Consider the following 18006-nt stretch of genomic DNA (forward strand, 5'->3'; position numbering starts at 1 on the left):
ACCAGATGTGCAGCAGTTAGTGTACAGGGAGAAGTGCAGAGGGGAAAGAACGCAGCCTTGAGGGGATCCAGTGCTGATAGTCCGGGTGTCGGAGACATGCTTCGCCAGCCTCACGAACTGCCGTCTGTCTGTCAGGAAGTCCGTGATCCACCTGCACATGGAGTTGAGCACGTTCAGCTGGGAGAGCTGGTCATGGAGCAGAGCTGGGACAATCGTATTGAAAGCAGAGCTGAAGTCTACAAGCAGAATCCTGGCGTAGGATCCTGGGGAGTCCAGGTGCTGGAGGACAAAGTGTAGCGCCATGTTTACAGCATCGTCTACAGATCTGTTGGCTCTGTAGGCGAACTGTAGAGGGTCCAGGAGGTTGCCAGTGATGTCCTTGAGGTGGGTCAGGACAAGGCACTCAAAGGACTTCATGACCACAGATGTCAGAGCGACGGGTCTGTAGTCGTTAAGTCCTGTGATCCTTGCCTTCTTGGGGACTGGGACAATGGCTGAAGTCTTGAAGGACGCTGGTACGTGACAGATCTCCAGTGAGGTGTTGAAGATCTGAGTGAACACCAGAGCCAGCTGGTTGGCGCAATGCTTCAAGGTGGAGGGAGAGACGGAGTCTGGGCCTGCAGCTTTGCTGTGGTTGAGTCGTTGGAAGAGACTCCTCACCTCTCCTTCTTAGATAAGGAGAGGTGTGGGGAGGGGGGGTTGTGCTGAGGTGTGGGGCTGTGAAGGACCCAATGAGACAGTGGGGGAGGGGATGGGGCTGTGTGATGTGGAATTAATTCATTTCAGAGTAAAATAAATAGAAAGCTGTTCAATATGCCACAAAACCTCAGTGTTCTCATGTAGCAGAGTGTTTGTCACATGTTGTATTTTCACTTATTGGGGTTGACTTCATATCCTCAGGTCTTTATGACAAATGTATTTATAGTTTATAATCCAGATTAGGACAGTAACCTGCAAATGAAATAGACTCGTTTGCTGCCAAAATTGAACTAACAATTTTTTTCTTAAATGGCATTAATTGCACCAATGTGACCTTATGTTACTGGTATTTATCCTGCATTGCTTACACAATGGAGTTTAGAACATTCTTCTGACTGCATCATTTCTCATCGTATCCGGCACAGAAAATTTGGCTCCAGCAGACAGTTTGGATTAAAATTAGATCAAACACTGAGCACAGTGTTCTTTCCTCTACCTTTTCTTCTGGGGGACTCTGCATCTGCTTGGAGGCTTTTATGTCTCTTTAGACTAAATGGCTGCTGTGAACAACATCTGGACTCTTGTACGGTCAGTATTGGGTAGTTAACCTGTGGCATCTATTTGCTAAAGACACCAACTGTCGGCTTCATATGTTAAATAGAATCTTTTGGGTTTTTTCGACTCTCTGTGGTGGGGCAGGGGTAATCTTGTGTGTTCTCTCACACATCCATTCCCATGTGAGCTTATTCATTCTACTTAAAGCGAACTTCAGAACTCAACAGCTCTAGCCTAACCTAACAGGGTTTGATATATTTTTACCCTTCTGTGTTTGGATGACTCAGACGTTCAGTGGGTGTCCTGTGCCTTGATCTCTTTCCAGAAGTTGTTTTTTTCACTATGAGCTGGATTTTCCCTTTTTTTATAACTCAAATTCTGTTTCTCCTGCCTTAAGATATTTATTGAATTTTATATTTCAATGATGGAGGCAATATATACAGTAGATATAGTGGCTTGCAAAAGTATTCAGCCCCCTTGAACTTTTCCACATTTTGTCATGTTACGACCACAAATCTAAATATATTTCATTGGAATTTTATGTGAAAGACCAACACAAAGTGGCACACAATTGTGAAGTAGAAAAAAAACCCCCATATATATATAATTTAACAAAAATGTTACTGATAAAAAGCTGAAAAGTACAGTGTGCAAAAGTATTCAGCCCCCTTTTCCAATTGCCTTCAGAAGTTGCCTGATTGCTGAATGATCAAATGTTGACCTAATGTGTCATGAAAGTAGCGCAAGGAGACAGGACTCAAGTGCACGACACTAAGCGGTAAAATCACAAAACAAGGTTTATTCCAGGCAGGGTTCGGTACACAGGTAAGACAGTCAATCCAGTCAGAGGTATCCAAGGCGACAGGCAAAAAGGCAAGGTCAAAATACGAGCAAGGTTCAATCAAAAAAACAAGAACGAGAGCAATGAATCAAGGCTGGAACGTGAGCAAAAAGTACAACAAACTGGCAACGAGACAAGACACAAAGGGGGAATAAATGCAGGGCTAATGGGGGTGATAGGAGGCAGGTGTGTGAAACACAATCAGGGATCAGGTGCACGCAGACGGGGAGGGGGCAGGGCAAGCAGGAACCTGGAACAGAGACAGGGGTGAGTGATCACAATAAAACAGGAAGACAAGACATGAAACATAAGGAAACAAATAAACATTTAAGAAGACAGGATCATGACAGTACCCCCCTCCCCTCAAAGCCGGCCCCTGAAGGTCCAGGAGCATCGGGGTGGGCGGCATGAAAATCCCTGATGAGGGAGGGGTCCATGACGAACCGGGACGGGATCCAGGAGCGCTCCTCAGGCCTATAGCCCTCCCAGTCGACCAAGTACTGGACCCCCCGGCCCCGACGGCGAGCAGACAAGAGTCGTCAAACGGTGAACACTGGGCCACCATCAATGAACCGGGCGGGCGGAGGGGGTCTGGCCAGAGGGACAAGAGGACTGGTTCTGACAGGTTTGACGTGGCTAACATGAAACATGGGGTGGACTCGCATTGACCTTGGGAGCTTCAGCTGGACTGTGATCGGATTAATAACTTTGGCGGTGGGGAATGGACCGACGAACCTGGGAGCGAAGTTCTTGGATTCCACCTGGAGTGGTAAGTTCTTGGTTGATAGCCAAACCTTCTGGCCGAGTCTGTAGTGTGGGGCGGTTGTACTCTTATGGTCTGCGGCTGCCTTGTAGATAGCGGACTGCCGTTGGAGGTTCTGGCGGGCCCGCTCCCAGGTTCTCCTATAGCGCCTCACCATGGCCAATGCAGAGGGCACCGGAGACTCAGAGTCCACCGAGGGAAACAGAGATGGTTGATGACCGTGAACAATATGGAAAGGAGACAAACCAGAGGAAGCTGATGGAAGAGTATTGTATCCGGGTTCTGGGACGCTGTGATGCGTATACCGGTCTCCAGTTCCTGGTTGAGGCGTTCAGCCTGCCCATTGGTCTGTGGGTGGAACCTGGAGGAAAGGCTAACAGTGGCGCCCAGCAGACCACAGAACTCCTTCCAGAATCGCGAGATGAACTGGGGCCCGCGATCTGAGACGATGTCCTTGGGAAAACCACGAATCATGACCTCAGCTGTTTCTTTATCTGAGGGGAGTTTGGGAAGAGCAATGAAGTGAACCATCTTAGAGAATCTATCCACAACCGTCAGAACCACAGTGTTACCGTTCGAGGGGGGAAGCCCCGTGACAAAGTCCATGGAGATGTGGGACCACGGGTGTTGAGGAATGGGCAAGGGCCTGAGTTCTCCGGAGGGCTTCTGGTGAGAGACCTTGTTACTGGCACAAATGGAACATGCGTTAACATAGTCAGTAACGTCCTTGGTCATCTTGGGCCACCAGAAACGTTGTTGTACAACAAACAGTCTTACCGATACCAAGGTGACAGTCTTATCGGTATGGGCCCAGTGAATCACCTCCCCCCTGAGAGCCTGAACCACAAAGAGCTTTCCATCAGGACATTCAGGAGGAACGGTGACACCATTGGCCGCCGACTTAACCTTGCCTTCTACTTCCCAGGAAAGGGAAGCGACAAGGCAAGTCTCAGGTAAGATGGTCTTGGGTTCAGGGTCAACCAGATCATCGGTAAACATATGAAAAAGAGAATCAGGCTTTACATTCTTAGAGCCAGGTCGGTAGGAGAGCGTGAAATTAAACCGACTAAAAAAAAAAATAGCCTACCAAGCCTGTCTAGCATTCAGTCTTTTAGCAGTTCTTAAGTATTTGAGATTCTTGTGATCGGTCCATACCAGAAAAGCTGAGAGGATCCCTCCAGCCAGTGTCTCCACTCCTCCAGGGCCACCTTAACAGCCAGCTGTTTGCGGTCACCTATGTCATAATTGCGCTCGGCTGGAGAGAGTTTCCTTGACAGGAATGCACAGGGGTGCAGCTTACCGTCCTTGGAACTGACTTGAGAGAGGATTTCTCCGACCCCGATGTCAGAAACATCTACCTCTACCACGAACTGCTGGCTGGGGTCCAGGAGGATGAGAACAGGGGCGGAGGTGAAGCTCTTCTTTAGAGTCCGAAATGCGACTTCACACTCTGGGCTCCAGACAAAAGGTCTTTGAGGAGAAGACAGGTCATGCAGAGGTGCGGCTATAGAACTGTAATTGCGTATGAACCTTCTATAAAAGTTTGCAAAACCCAGAAACCGTTGAACCTCTGCATGAACAGGGGGTGGACCACTCTGCCACGGCAGAAACCTTCTCGGAATCCATCCTGATCTCCCCGTCAGCAAGCACAAACCCAAGGAATGAGACCGAGGGTTTGTGAAACTCGCATTTCTCCGCTTTCACAAACAGCTTATGCTGAAGCAATCACTGAAGCACTGAGCGGACATGATGAGTGTGGGTCTCTTCATCGGGGGAAAAGATCAGGATGCCATCTAAATAGACAAAGACAAAAACATTTAGCATGTCTCGGAGCACATTGTTGACCAGGTTCTGAAACACGACCGGGGTATTGGTTAAACCAAAAGGCATTACCAGATATTCATAATGGCCTGTGGGAGTGTTAAAAGCAGTTTTCCACTCATCCCCTTCTCTGATCCTCACCTAATGATATGCATTGCGGAGGTCGAGTTTCGAAAAAATCTTGGCCCCCTCCAACAGCTCAAAAGCTGAGGAGATGAGGGGAAGAGGGTACCTGTTCTTGATCGTAATGTCATTGAGACCACGATCGTCTATGCAGGGTCGGAGGGTCTTGTCCTTTTTCTCCACAAAGAAGAACCCGGCTCCAGCAGGGGATTAGGAGGGACGGATGATCCCAGCGGCGCGAGCGTCCTTAAAATAATCCTCCATGGCTTTGCGTTCTGGAGCAGAGAGAGAATACAATCTACCCCTGGGTGGGGTGCTACCAGACAACAAGTCAATAGCACAGTCATACGGACGGTGCGGTGGCAGAGACGTAGCCTTAGTTTTACTGAAAATTTCCACGAGATCATGGTAACATGGCGGCACGTTGACAATGTCAGGGTTCAAGGAATCAGTGACCGAGGAGAAACAAAGACTTGGGAAGACAGGAATCCACACAATTCGGTCCCCAGGAGGTTATCTTCCCATTATCCCAATCAAAGTTTGGATTGTGGACCTTGAGCCATGGGTGTCCTAAGATCACCTGATGGGCCATCGAATTAAAAACGCGAAAACTTAATTTCTGTGTGTGAGAGTCTGGGAAAATAAGTTTAACCGACTATGTACGATGCGTTATTCTGCCAAGAGGGGTGCCATGTACGGCCTTTACCTCAAGGGGGCGTTGTAGAGCGAACTTTCTCAACCCCAATCTCCTGACTAGGGAAGAGTTCATAAAGTTAGCGTCGGCACCAGGGTCAATGAACACAGAGACCAGAAGGGAAGTAGAGTTGAAATGATTTCCACCTGAGGCTGGAATTGGGCAGGAGCAGCGAGCGGGCGGCTTCCCTGCCCAGTGAGGTCTGTTGAAACACCTGTTCCAAGGCTTTTGTGAAACTGGCGAGAGAAGAGCAGATTGCTGACCTGTGGTTCCACTCGGCAGTGGCCCACGTCTCTGCCCGCGCTGTGAAATGGGAGATGATAAATGCAACCTTGGCTCAGTCTGGGGGAAAAGCCGAAGCCTGCAGTTCAAAATGTAGTTCGCACTGAGTTAAAAAGGGTCTCAGGTCACCTGATTCCCTGGAAAATTTCTCCGGACGAGAGTTGGAGGCAGGAAGAAGTAGCGCCGGTCGGTGAGGCTAGACCCGGAATAGTGGCGGGTTAGACTCCGCCACAGCAGTTGCCTCTCGAGGCAGGTGACTGAGTAATTGACTGACCTGTGAGCCCAACGAAGTCATCATCGAGTCATGGCGAGCTGCCAGATCTCTCAGAGCGGTGCACAGGGATGTAAGCTGCTCCTGCTGTTGAGCCAGCTTTTCCCCCAGTTGAAGGGCGTTACGAACCGGATCAGAGTCTGCTGAGTCCATTCTGGACAGTTCGTTCTGTCATGAACCTAGCGCAGGGAGACAGGACTCAAGTGCACGACACTGAGCGGTAAAATCACAAAACAAGGTTTATTCAAGGCAGGGTTCGGTACACAAGTAAGACAGTCAATCCAGGCAGAGGTATCCAGGGTGGCAGGCAAAAAGGCAAGGTCAAAATACGAGCAAGGTTCAATCACAAAAACGAGAACGAGAGCAATGAATCAAGGCTGGAACGTGAGCACAAACTACAACGAACTGGCAACGAGACAAGACACAAAGGGGGAATAAATGCAGGGCTAATGGGGGTGATAGGAGGCAGGTGCGTGAAACACAATCAGGGATCAGGTGCATGCAGACAGGGAGGGGGCAGGGCAAACAGGAACCTGGAAAAGGGACAGGGGTGAGTGATCACAAAATAAAAAAGGAAGACAAGACATAAAACATAGAGAAACAAACACTTAACAAGACAGGATCATGACATAATGACTAAATAGAGTCCACCTGTGTGTAATCTAATCTGAGTACAAATACAGCTGTTCTGTGACGGCTTCAGAGGTTTGTTAAGAGATGTCAAATATGCATCATGCTCTGGGCGTGCTTCTCTTCAGCAGGGACAGGGAAGATGGTCAGAGTTGATGGGAAGATGGATGGAGACAAATACAGGGCAATCTTGGAAGAAAACCTGTTGGAGTCTGCAAAACACTGGGGCGGAGGTTCATGTTCCAGCAGGACAACGACCCTAAACATAAAGCCAGGGCTACAATGGAATGGTTTAAAACAAAGCATATTCATGTGTTAGATTGGGCCAGTCCTGATCTAAAATCAATTGAGAATCTGTGGCAAGATCTGAAAACTGCCTTTCACAAACACTCTCCATCTAATTTGACTGAGCTTGAGCTGTTTTGCAAGGAAGAATGGGTACAAATTTCAGTCTCTCGATGTGCAAAGCTAGTAGGGGCATACCCCAAAAGGCTTGCAGCTGAAATTGTGGCAAAAGGCAGTCTGTTTGTAGTCATAACATGACAAAATGTGGAAAAGTTCAAGGGGGCTGAATACTTTTGAAAGCCACTGTGTGGGTGTTTGCATGTGTATATACGTATATATATATGTATATATATATATATATATATATATATATATATATATATGTGTGTATGTATGTAAGTATATGTGTATATACAGTATATATATATATATATATATATATATAGGTGTGTGTATGTATATGTGTGTATATATATATAATTTTTTTTTTGTCAGATACCCCAGGACCAATTTGGATACTACATCGATTGTCCCATTCCAAACAGAAACCATAGCTGGACAGACTGTTCGTGTTCCAGTTAGTTTCACTCAGAATTTGTTGCTGTTTTCTGTCTCATCCCTGCTTGTTGGACTTACTGCTCAAAATCGTGAAAATTGTTGGAAGTTATGACACTCTAAAATTATGTTACCTGGGAAGTCCATATATAGTTATTCTCCTAACATAGCAGATGCTTTACACCATATTGTTAACGTCATTCCTTCTGGTAGATGTGTCGTGATTGTTTTAGTCCTGTAATTGGTTTGGCATTTGATTGACAGGTAGTTGGTGGAGTTGTTAACAGCGTGACACCGTGAGACTTTCAAGTGAGTTTATGCAAATATACATATACTCTAGGTTGGTAATTTTTTTTTAACCTTACCTCCCCTTTATTTGCTCAAATTTTCATTTTCTATCCAGTCTGATGAAGCATCAAGCAGTGCAGCTCATTCAGGTACTCTTATAGTAACGAGAGAAGAAATACTGATTAGTGAAAAGAGAGGCTGGTTCCATGGTATTAAATTTTGTACTCCAAATCGGACAGCATTTTGTCTCTGGAGTGGCTGCCAAAGCAGCGAGGAGCCCTCCTGGTGTGAAAAACCTCATTGGGCATGAGGACCTGTATCTTCACCAGGCATCTGGCTTGCTGAAGTGCCCTTGAGCACTCCATTGAATCCTCTGCAGCTGCAAAGAGGTCGTTAGCTTTTATTTCTATTCTTTTCTCTGCCTCCGCTCCACAGGGACCCTGACCTCCTGACAGCAGGGCAAAGAGAAAAGAGGATTCCTCTGCCGGAATTAATAAAGCATCACATTAGTTTCAAAGGTTACAGTGGGCTATTTTTAAACACCAGATAAGAATGCTCTTAGAGCATGACTATTAGTGTGGTACAAGTTGATGATATTGCCTGATGTCACAGATTATTTTATGTAAATCTGACATATATGTAGGCCACATAGAAACAACATATAGTAAAATATTCATCGTAAAGAAAAGCAATAATTGATCTGACGGTCAACAGTTCATAATTTGACAAACTTTTGGTTTTGGACATATTCCTGACGTGTCATTGCTGTTCAGTTGCTTCCATAAAATGTATAATGTGTGTAGAATTGTGTGGAATCCTAGAATCTGTGTAATTTGTGTGGCGTTGTGGAGCTTACATTTCCGGTTTATTACAACCTGCTTCAAAGCTGCCATGTATTGTAATTGTCAGTAGTTTGTGTGTTCGTCCGTTTGTTCATTCATCCTTCGCAACTGTTGCAGAGAGAAAGATGAAAAAAAGCACTCAAGTCAAAGGGGATAAAAATGAGATGATGACCTTGACCTTGAGAAAACTAGGTCAAGGTCAAATTTCAACTTTTGTACACTCGAAACCGGATAAGATAGAAAGACGAGGGAGAAGGCCAGTGTGAGTAATCAATCATAATCATAAATCAAAGCCAGTGCTTTTTTCAATTACAGTAGGTCAGAGCAAGAGCTTTGATCTTTGACCTATGCAAGTAGGTCATGGTAAAATATTGAATTCAGGGGGGGGCACGGGATGTTGCAGTCTGTGACTGCCTTGTTTTTAATTATACAGAACTATTTGTGAGCTAAATAAATGTAAGAGACACTTATTGTTAGTATATTTATCCATTCAAATGTATGTTGCAATATTGTCTGCTATGAACAGGTCCACCAACTACTTAGGACTAAAAAATGCTTATCTGTTTATTGGAAGACCATAAAATTACCAACAGACTTCATAAACCAGGGGTGTCAAAGTTAAATACAAAAAAGACAAATTTGCTACTAGCTGAGGGTCGGACTGGTTCAATGTTTATTAAGGAACATATTTTGTCTTTGAAGGACATTTACTTTTTTGCTGTTTTCCTGTTCAAAAGGTTTCCTCTTGAAGTTACTGATAGAGCCAAAACAAAATATTGCTTTATTTATTTAATCATTAAATAATATACACTGTTTTAGCTCTTGGTTCAAAAGGCTATGCTCATTTCAGTATGTTTTAATATCAAGATAAATGCATAAATGAAATTGCATGCATTATAAACTGATAATAAATTATTGTGCATGCAGTAATGCATGCACAATAATAATACATTGTTGTGAAAAAAAAGTAAGAGGTTTTAAAAGATTATTGTGCTGCTCTATGATACTACCAATCACTGCTTTCAAATAGTAAAAAAAAATCTGTGAGTCCATTCAACTGAAATAAATATAAATAAATAGAATAAAAAATCTATGGCACACAGACAAAACAATACTTTCAAGTACTGAAGTAAACAATACTTTCAAGTAAACAATACTTTCCTTCAAGGAGACATCACGTCTTGTAGAAACAAATGTAAAAATTTAACTGAATTTACAACTGAAAATATCTTACTGCTGTGTAATGCTCACTTGTCTGAGGCTGAGCCTGATATTTGATGGTGTCTCGTATTTCACACAAGTTCATCAATGTTCGGGGTCAGGCTCTGAGCTGAGGAAATCGTCAGCATGGAGTGAAGGTGTTTATCAGTCAGACAGCTCCTGTGTGATGTTTTGTTCAGCTTCATCAGAGAAATATTCTTCACAAACGTATGTGTGGCTAAAGATAGAGATCTTCCGAGCTGGAGCTGGGGCACTGTGTCGGGGATGTAATGTACAAACATGGCAGAATACACACAGGTTTACCTTTTACCTCTCTGAACATACACTCTGACTCCCACCTGGCTTGAAACCCCCTTCTCTCAGCGGCCACCTTCCTTTTTGAAATTTTTGAGGAGGGGAGTAGCTAAACCCAACCTCTGCTCTGACTGCTGTTAAACAATGAAACCAAAGCCTGCTTGTTGCGCTGCATTACTTCCACTACTATTGCATTGTGGGGTATGTATTGCACAATACCAGCGGGCCAATGTGGCCTGCGGGCCAGTTGTAATAGTAATTAAAAATCATCCCGTGGGCAATAGATAATTCGTCACAGGCCAGATGTCGCCTGCGGGCCTTGACATATGTGTCATACGTTTGCCAGACTTTTCACTTATCCAAATAAACATCTCACACAGCAAAAGATATCAGCACCAACTTTTGGACCGATATTTAGGGTTCTCAGACATTGTGTCCGGTGAACTCTGACTTCCTTAGGCACCGACATGAAGGTGGTACCAAAGGACGGTGGTACATAAAAATTAAATTTGTTCAATACTTCATGACCAAAAATCTGCAAAGCTACCAACATACCCGTGAGCCTCAGCTCAATTCATCAATCTTTAACTGGTCATTTCTATCTCTTTCTTACCTCAGGACTTTGATGACTTCATCTTTGCATTCTTTGCAATTGAGATGGTGATCAAGATGGTTGCTCTGGGAATCTTTGGAAAGAAGTGTTACCTTGGAGATACGTGGAACCGCTTGGACTTTTTCATAGTGGTGGCTGGGTGAGTTACTACACAATACACACAGGTGGTCAAGCATCTACCTACAGCTTTTCACATTCTGGTGCATATAAGAGAGCTAGAGCAGATATAAAGCATTCATGGACAATCTCACAAGACATGCAGAGGAAGAGTCGAACAAAGAGAAGTGTATAAGATCACAAATGGCAAATATAGAACCACCAAATCACCAGTTAGAAACAAGCAAGGAAGACTTCTTATGACTGACTAGGGCAGAACAAAATGAGCTGAGCACTTCAGTGAAATTTTAAACAGACTACTACCAACAGTAGAAATTAGTATAGAGGAGGCAGAATTTCTTCCAGACATTAATAGCAACCCACCAACCAGAGGTTGATACTAAGGCACAAAAAAAATATCCAAACAGCTTTGGGATGCACAAGCAGGTTTTAGAGAAGGTAGAGGATATACAGAGCAGATATTTGTGCTCTGTAATATCATTGAGCACTGTGCAGATTGGCAGAGGCAGCTTTTCATCAATTTCATGAAGTTTGAGAAGGCCTTTGATAGCCTTAATCGCTCATGGGAAATACTAAGGGAATACGGGTAATCCCATTTGGCGTGTTATCAAGGGTCTTTATTCCAACTTTAAATACCATGTTGGGAACAGTGACTACAGTTATTCCATGAAGATAAGGGTGCGTGATGTCAATACTACTTTTCAACCTTGCCATAGAATAGGTGATGTGACAAGCAACACAAGATCAGAACAGAGGTATAAGATACTCTTTTTCATTTCTGTATAACTTTGGCAGAAGAGTCAAAATAAATCATATGTTATGACCTTAACCCTTAAACACTGGCCACAATTTATGCTAATGGAAAGTTTGACAGGCTACAGGGGACTTTGCCAACTTGAGAAGCATTGGTAGGTGAGGTAAGAGCAGGTAGAACTGACTCAGTAAAGACAGATATGCCTCCAATATGTTCAACAATATCTGAAACTATTGAAAGTGCCGTGTCTTTTCCTCACCTTTATATACATCAAAATACTGAGGTTGTGACACATGGCATTAACACCAGAAGCCTACCATAGACACACAATACAGATTTTGGTAGCAAATCTGCATGTAAGGGCTTAGGAGTACAAAGTGACATCTGAGTAGAAAATTTGTTTTTAGGGGGTAATCGTATCACTGGATTTAGAAGCTGCAGGAATTTTTTTGTTTCCCGCCTCCAAAGCACATCTGAGAAATTTGGATTTGAAGCTTGAACCAGTTAGAACCTGTCCTCTGAATTAATTTGGCAACTTCCCAGTGAGCTCCAATGGCGTTGTCCTTTGAATAAATGTTTTCTAAGTGTTCAGTAAAAGTGTTTAAGGAAGAAAATCAAAGTACATTCCATTGAAAGTAAGAATTTGGTTCTAATTTTATCTCTAAGACTTATGTGTTTGATCTCTGCTGCATACACATACACATACACATACGCACACACACACACACACACACACACACACACACACACACACACACACACACACACACACACACACACACACACACACACACACACACACACACACACACACACACACACACACACCCGTGTGGACAATTATATGGCTAATGCACTCACAGAAGTATACAGACTAATGTGATTAAACATGTTACAGAATATAGCCTGCTGGTTTCAGTCTGACATTTTCATCACGCCACATTCCATGCTAGTTTTTAATGCCACCCGTCTGTCACAGCTTCTGTCGTCTATCAGTGGGGACAGGACATGTTTCCTTCTGAGCATGCGTGTGTGTGTGTGTGTGTGTGTGTGTGTGTGTGTGTGTGTGTGTGTGTGTGTGTGTGTGTGTGTGTGTGTGTGTGTGTGTGTGTGTGTGTGTGTGTGTGTGCGTGTGTGTGTGTGAGTGTCCCTTGCCCTTCACCTCCTGAAACTCCAAGACAAGGTACATTTTATGTAGTTTTCTACAGGAACACACCTGCAAAGTACAGCTGTGGCTAGAACTGTTTTCTGCAGTGGAACATCTTCCACATCTCTTGTTCATTTATTCCCTCTTCCCTGACCAGACATCTAGACTATAGTGACATCAGTGATGCTGAAAGCCACCTCCTCAGAGGACAACTGATCTAGAGACAGTGAACTAGATATATTAATGTCATGATGATGTATAAGCTTCCAACTGACACAACAGGAAGTAGAACAGGTGGTATGGTGTTGAAGCAGAAACAGGCTGCAGTAGAGGTTAACGTGTGCAAATATATGGATTAGCTTTAAGACAATGGTTAATGTGTTGAAACGTATTATGAAGCACATCAACAAACAAACTCTCATTTTTATGTGTTACAGGTTTTGATATGATCCATTCAAGGCTGCTGCTGGCATTTTTTATTGCATCATTTAAAAAAAAAAGTATCTTACAAAAATGATAATATTTTTTACATCCTATTAACATATTACATTTTTTGGTTAAAGAAGGAAGGAGGAAAGTGTGTTCATAGGAAGAAAAAGAGGAGTAATGCCAAGAGTATAGGACTGAGAGTAGGGACGTTGAATGTTGGAACTATGACAGGAAAAGGTAGAGAGTTGGTTGACATGATGCAGAGGAGGAAGGTAGACATACTGTGTGTCCAGGAGACCAGGTGGAAAGGTAGAAAGGTTAGAAGTTTTGGAGTTGTTTTGTCATGTAGATAGGAGGAGAAATGGTGTAGGAGTTATCTTGAAGGAGGAATTTGTTAGGAATGCCCTGGAGGTAAAAGGAGTGTCAGATGAAGTAATGAGTCTGAAGCTAGAATTCGAAGATGTGATGTTCAATGTTGTTAGTGGGTATGCTCCACAGGTAGGATGTGAGCTGGAGGAGAAGGAGAAATTCTGGTTGGACTTTGATGAAGTGAAGCAGAACATACCTAGAAGTGAGAGTTTTCATTGATGCAGACTTCAACATGGAGATGTTGGTGCAGGAAACAGAGGTGATGAGGACGTGACGGGCAGGTTTGGTATCCAGGAGAGGAATGCAGAAGATCAGATAGTGGTTGACTTTGCAAAAGGGATGGAAACGGCTATAGTGAATACTTCCAGTAGAGGCAGGAACATAGGATGACATATAAGAGTGGAGGAAGGAGCAGACAGGTTGACTACATCTTGTGTAGACAGTGTAACCGAAGGAGATCAATGACTGCAAAGTAGTGGTAATCGAGTGTAGCCAAAGAGCATAGGATGGTGGTGTGTAGGATGACTCTGGTGGTGAGGAAGATGAAGAGGGCAAAGGCAGAGCAGAGGACGCACTGGTGGAAGCTGAAAAAGGAGGGTGTTGCATGACTTTTAGGAAGGAGTTAAGAAAGGCTCTGGGTGGTCAGGAAGTGCTTCCAGATGACTGGACAACTACAGCTGATTTGACCAGGGAGACAGGTAGGAGAGTGCTTGGTGTGTCATCTGGAAGGAAAGTAGATAAGGAGGCTTGGTGGTGGAATGAGGAGGCACAGGAGTGTATACAGAGAAAGAGGTTAGCTAAGAAGAAGTTGGACACTGAGAGGACTGAGGAGAGTAGACAGGAATACAAGGAGATGCAGTGTAAGTTGAAAGTAGTGGTAGCAAAGGCCAAACAAGGGGCTTATGATGACTTGTATGCTAGGTTGGACAGTACGGACGGAGAGACTGATCTATACAGGTTGGCAAGACAGAGAGACAGAGATGGGAAGGACAAGCAGCAGGTTAGGGATGGAAGTGTATTGACAGGTGCCAGTAGTGTAATAGGAAAATGGAAAGAGTACTTTGAAAAGTTGATGACCAAGGAAAATGAGAGGGAAAAAAGACTAGAAGAGGTGGCTATTGTGGACCAGGAAGTAGCAAAGATTAGTCAGGATGAAGTGAGGAGAGCATTGAAGAGGATGATGAGTGGAAAGGCACTTGGTCCTGATGATATACCTGTGGAGGTATGAACGTGTCTAGGAAAGGTGGCAGTAGAGTTTCTGACTGGGTTGTTCAACAGGATCTTAGATAGTGAAAAGATGCCTGAAGAATGGAGAAGAAATGTGCTGGTACTCATTTTTAAGAACAAGGGATATGTGCAGAGTTGTGGCAACTACAGAGGAATAAAGCTAATGAGACATACAATGAAGTTATGGGAAAGAGTAGTGGAAGCTAGACTAAGGGCATAAGTGAGTATTTGTGAGCGGCAGTATGGTTTCATGCCAAAAAAAGAGTACTACAGATCCAGTATTTGCTTTGAAGATGTTGATAGAGAAATACAGAGAAGGCCAGAGGGAGCTGTATTGTGTTTTTGTGGTACCTGTGGTATTGTATTAGGAAGTCTGGAGTGGCAGAGAAGTATGTTAGAGCTGTGCAGGACATGTGTAAGGACTGTAAGACAGTGGTGAGGTGTGCTGTAGGTGTGACAGAGGAGTTCAAGGTGGAGGTGGGACTGCATCAGGGATCAGCTCTGAGCCCTTTCTTATTCGCTATGGTGATGGACAGGCTGACAGGTGAGGTTAAACAGGAATCTCCATGGACTATAATGTTTACAGATGACATTGTGATCTGTAGTGAGAGCAGGGAACAGGTGGAGGAGAAGCTAGAGAGGTGGAGGTTTGTCCTGGAAAGGAGAGGAATGAAAGTTAGCTGCAGTAAGACAAAGTACATGTGTGTAAATGAGAGGGACAAGTGGACGAGTGAGGTTACAGGGAGAAGAGATCAAGAAGGTGGAGGATTTTAAGAACTTAGGGTCAACAGTCCAGAGCAATGGAGAGAGTGGAAAATAGGTGAAGAAGCATGTCCAGGCAGGATGGAACGGGTGGAGTAAAGTGTCAGGTGTGATGTGTGATAGATGAGTTTCAGCTAAAATAAAAGGAAAGGTGTACAAAACTGTGGTGAGACCAGTGATGTTGTTTGGTCTAGAGACAGTGTCACTGAGGAAAAGACAGGAGACAGAGCTGGAGGTAGCAGAGATGAAGATGCTGAGGTTCTCTCTGGGAGTGACCACGATGGATAGGATCTAGAATGAGTACATCAGAGGGACAGCACATGTTAGAGGTTTTGGAGATAAAATCAGAGAGACCAGACTGAGATGGTTTGGACATGTCCAGAGGAGAGAGTGAATACATTATTGGTAGAAGGTCGCTGAGTTTTGAACTGCCAGGCAGGAGGCCTACAGGAAGACCAAAGAGGAGGTTTATGGATGTAGTGAAAGAGGACATGAAGGTTGTCTGTGTGAGAGAAGTGGTTTCAGAAGACAGGGTTGGGTGGAGGCAACTAATTTGCTGTGGTGACCCCTGTAGGGAAAAGAAAAGAATGTATGGGGGATGGCAGTGACTCAGTGGTAGAGCATGCGTTAGTTCGGGTCGTCCAATATTCTGAGATTTGTGGTTCGATTCCCGCTTGATTGACAGGTAGTGGGTGGAATTAAAAAGCATGACAGCGGGAGGTTTTCAAGTGAGCTTATTTCAGTATATAGGTGGGGAGATACTAGACTGGGTACTGGATAAAACCGTCTTGTTTCTTTCTCTCTCTACCTCTCCATTTAATCACTTTACAGTCAGGATGGAGACAGAAGTGTGTGATGGAGGGATGGTAGTATGAAACAGTTCTGGAGAAGAAAGAGTGGATTCTGGCAGGTGAAATGTGGACACAGTTTAGGATAAATGCACAACAGAAAAAGAATGCCAACAGTTGGAGATGGGAGAAAGTTTCAGTTCTCTGATTGCAGAAAAAAACACAATAATAATGAAGTGTCGATTTGTTTTCACGGAAATATTTATCACACGTGATTCTGCAGTTGCAATTTTGGACAAGCCTTCATAACGCTACACTTTTCATCTGTGGCTGACGGGACGCTTTGCCTGCTTCTGAATCCACGTGCTTAATCTTCAGAAAACGTGTCTCAAGTGTCACAGTGTTACAGAGAGTGAAAAAAAAAAATCAATCCCGCTGCTCCATGGCTTCAGATGAGTTTGCCTGCATTACCTGGCAAGCTGTTCAGAGCCGTTTGTGTGTGATATGAACACAGAATGAATGGACAACCTGTTCTTGAGGCTTTTTGACTGTTGTTTAATTTCTCTCTGGATCAAGACAGCATGGATTCGCAGCAAAGATGTGTCCTCTTGCTTTGTTTGTTCCCAGAGATTTTTATGACAACTACCCCAGTCTTCAACAGGAAGCACTTTCTTCAGCATTCTAGGGAAAAGGAAAATAGTAAACAGAATACAGTATGGCACAAGGTTCTCATATTACACCAACGGTAAACCTAGCAGGAGCTTGTGGTAATTACTTTAATAAAAACAAAGACAAGACAACAAATCAAGACAATAAATGTCTTGTAAAGAAACAAAGTGTACCGAAATCTTTATTATCATCCCCAAAAATAAATACTGTTATTTGCTGTTATTTTTATTTATGTATGTATGTATTTATTTATGTAGTTATTTATTTTGGCATGTGTACCATTGTTGTTACCCCTGCTGTATGGGCTGAAGTGTGATCGCTGCCCTATGGTGCGCCATCTGTTCATCTGGTCCCCTCTGTTTCAGAGGTTTGGGGAAAAACCAGGAAGATGATGAGCTCAGTCACATCAGGGTAGGGCTTGGGACAACTGATGGCAAATGGCCAACACTCACACTTGTATGTGAGTGCAAAGCCAATTGTCAGAACGATCTTAACTTACTTTTTTTCATTCATTTTTTTACAATCAGCAAAATAAATGAAATAATAAATATATTAACCGAGTCTTCATCTAGACAGAGATAAGCACTCCTCTTGTTATAACACTATAAAATTGTATTTGTACATAAAATCTGATTGTGAATTGTCTTAAACTCTATGCTCAGTTGTGCTCTAGACTTGTTCAAAGTCTATTAATTTATGTTTTATATTGATCACTTCAGTGAATCCCCTGTCGATGGGAAGTCTAAACACCAGAGTGTAGCTGCAATTACTGCAGCAGACAGACCTATCCATAGTACATTGACTGATTGATCATGCCATCTGTAGTCGTATTCCTCCTGGGGAACAATAGCCAAGAAGAGTCAGAGAGGTGATGGAGTGATGAGTGATAAACTGACAAGAGAAACACAAGACAGACAGAAAGAAAGTCCTCCAACCAACTCATGACGTTGGGTGAAGGATTTTGTTG

At 43.7% G+C, this 18006-nt stretch overlaps 1 protein-coding gene across 5 annotated transcripts in view; it reads left to right on the top strand.

Annotated features, from left to right (window-relative positions):
• cacna1g (calcium channel, voltage-dependent, T type, alpha 1G subunit) overlaps positions 1 to 18006 on the top strand; it is a 156453-nt gene that overhangs the window by 15848 nt on the left and 122599 nt on the right. For all 5 annotated transcript variants that reach the window (XM_068304859.1, XM_068304861.1, XM_068304860.1 and 2 more), the window contains exon 2: positions 10783 to 10916. In XM_068304859.1, coding sequence (XP_068160960.1) covers positions 10783 to 10916 — 134 coding nt within the window. The remainder of the gene's footprint in view (positions 1 to 10782; positions 10917 to 18006) is intronic.

Source organism: Antennarius striatus, chromosome 21 (assembly GCF_040054535.1).
Source record: "Antennarius striatus isolate MH-2024 chromosome 21, ASM4005453v1, whole genome shotgun sequence".
NCBI lineage: Eukaryota > Metazoa > Chordata > Actinopteri > Lophiiformes > Antennariidae > Antennarius > Antennarius striatus.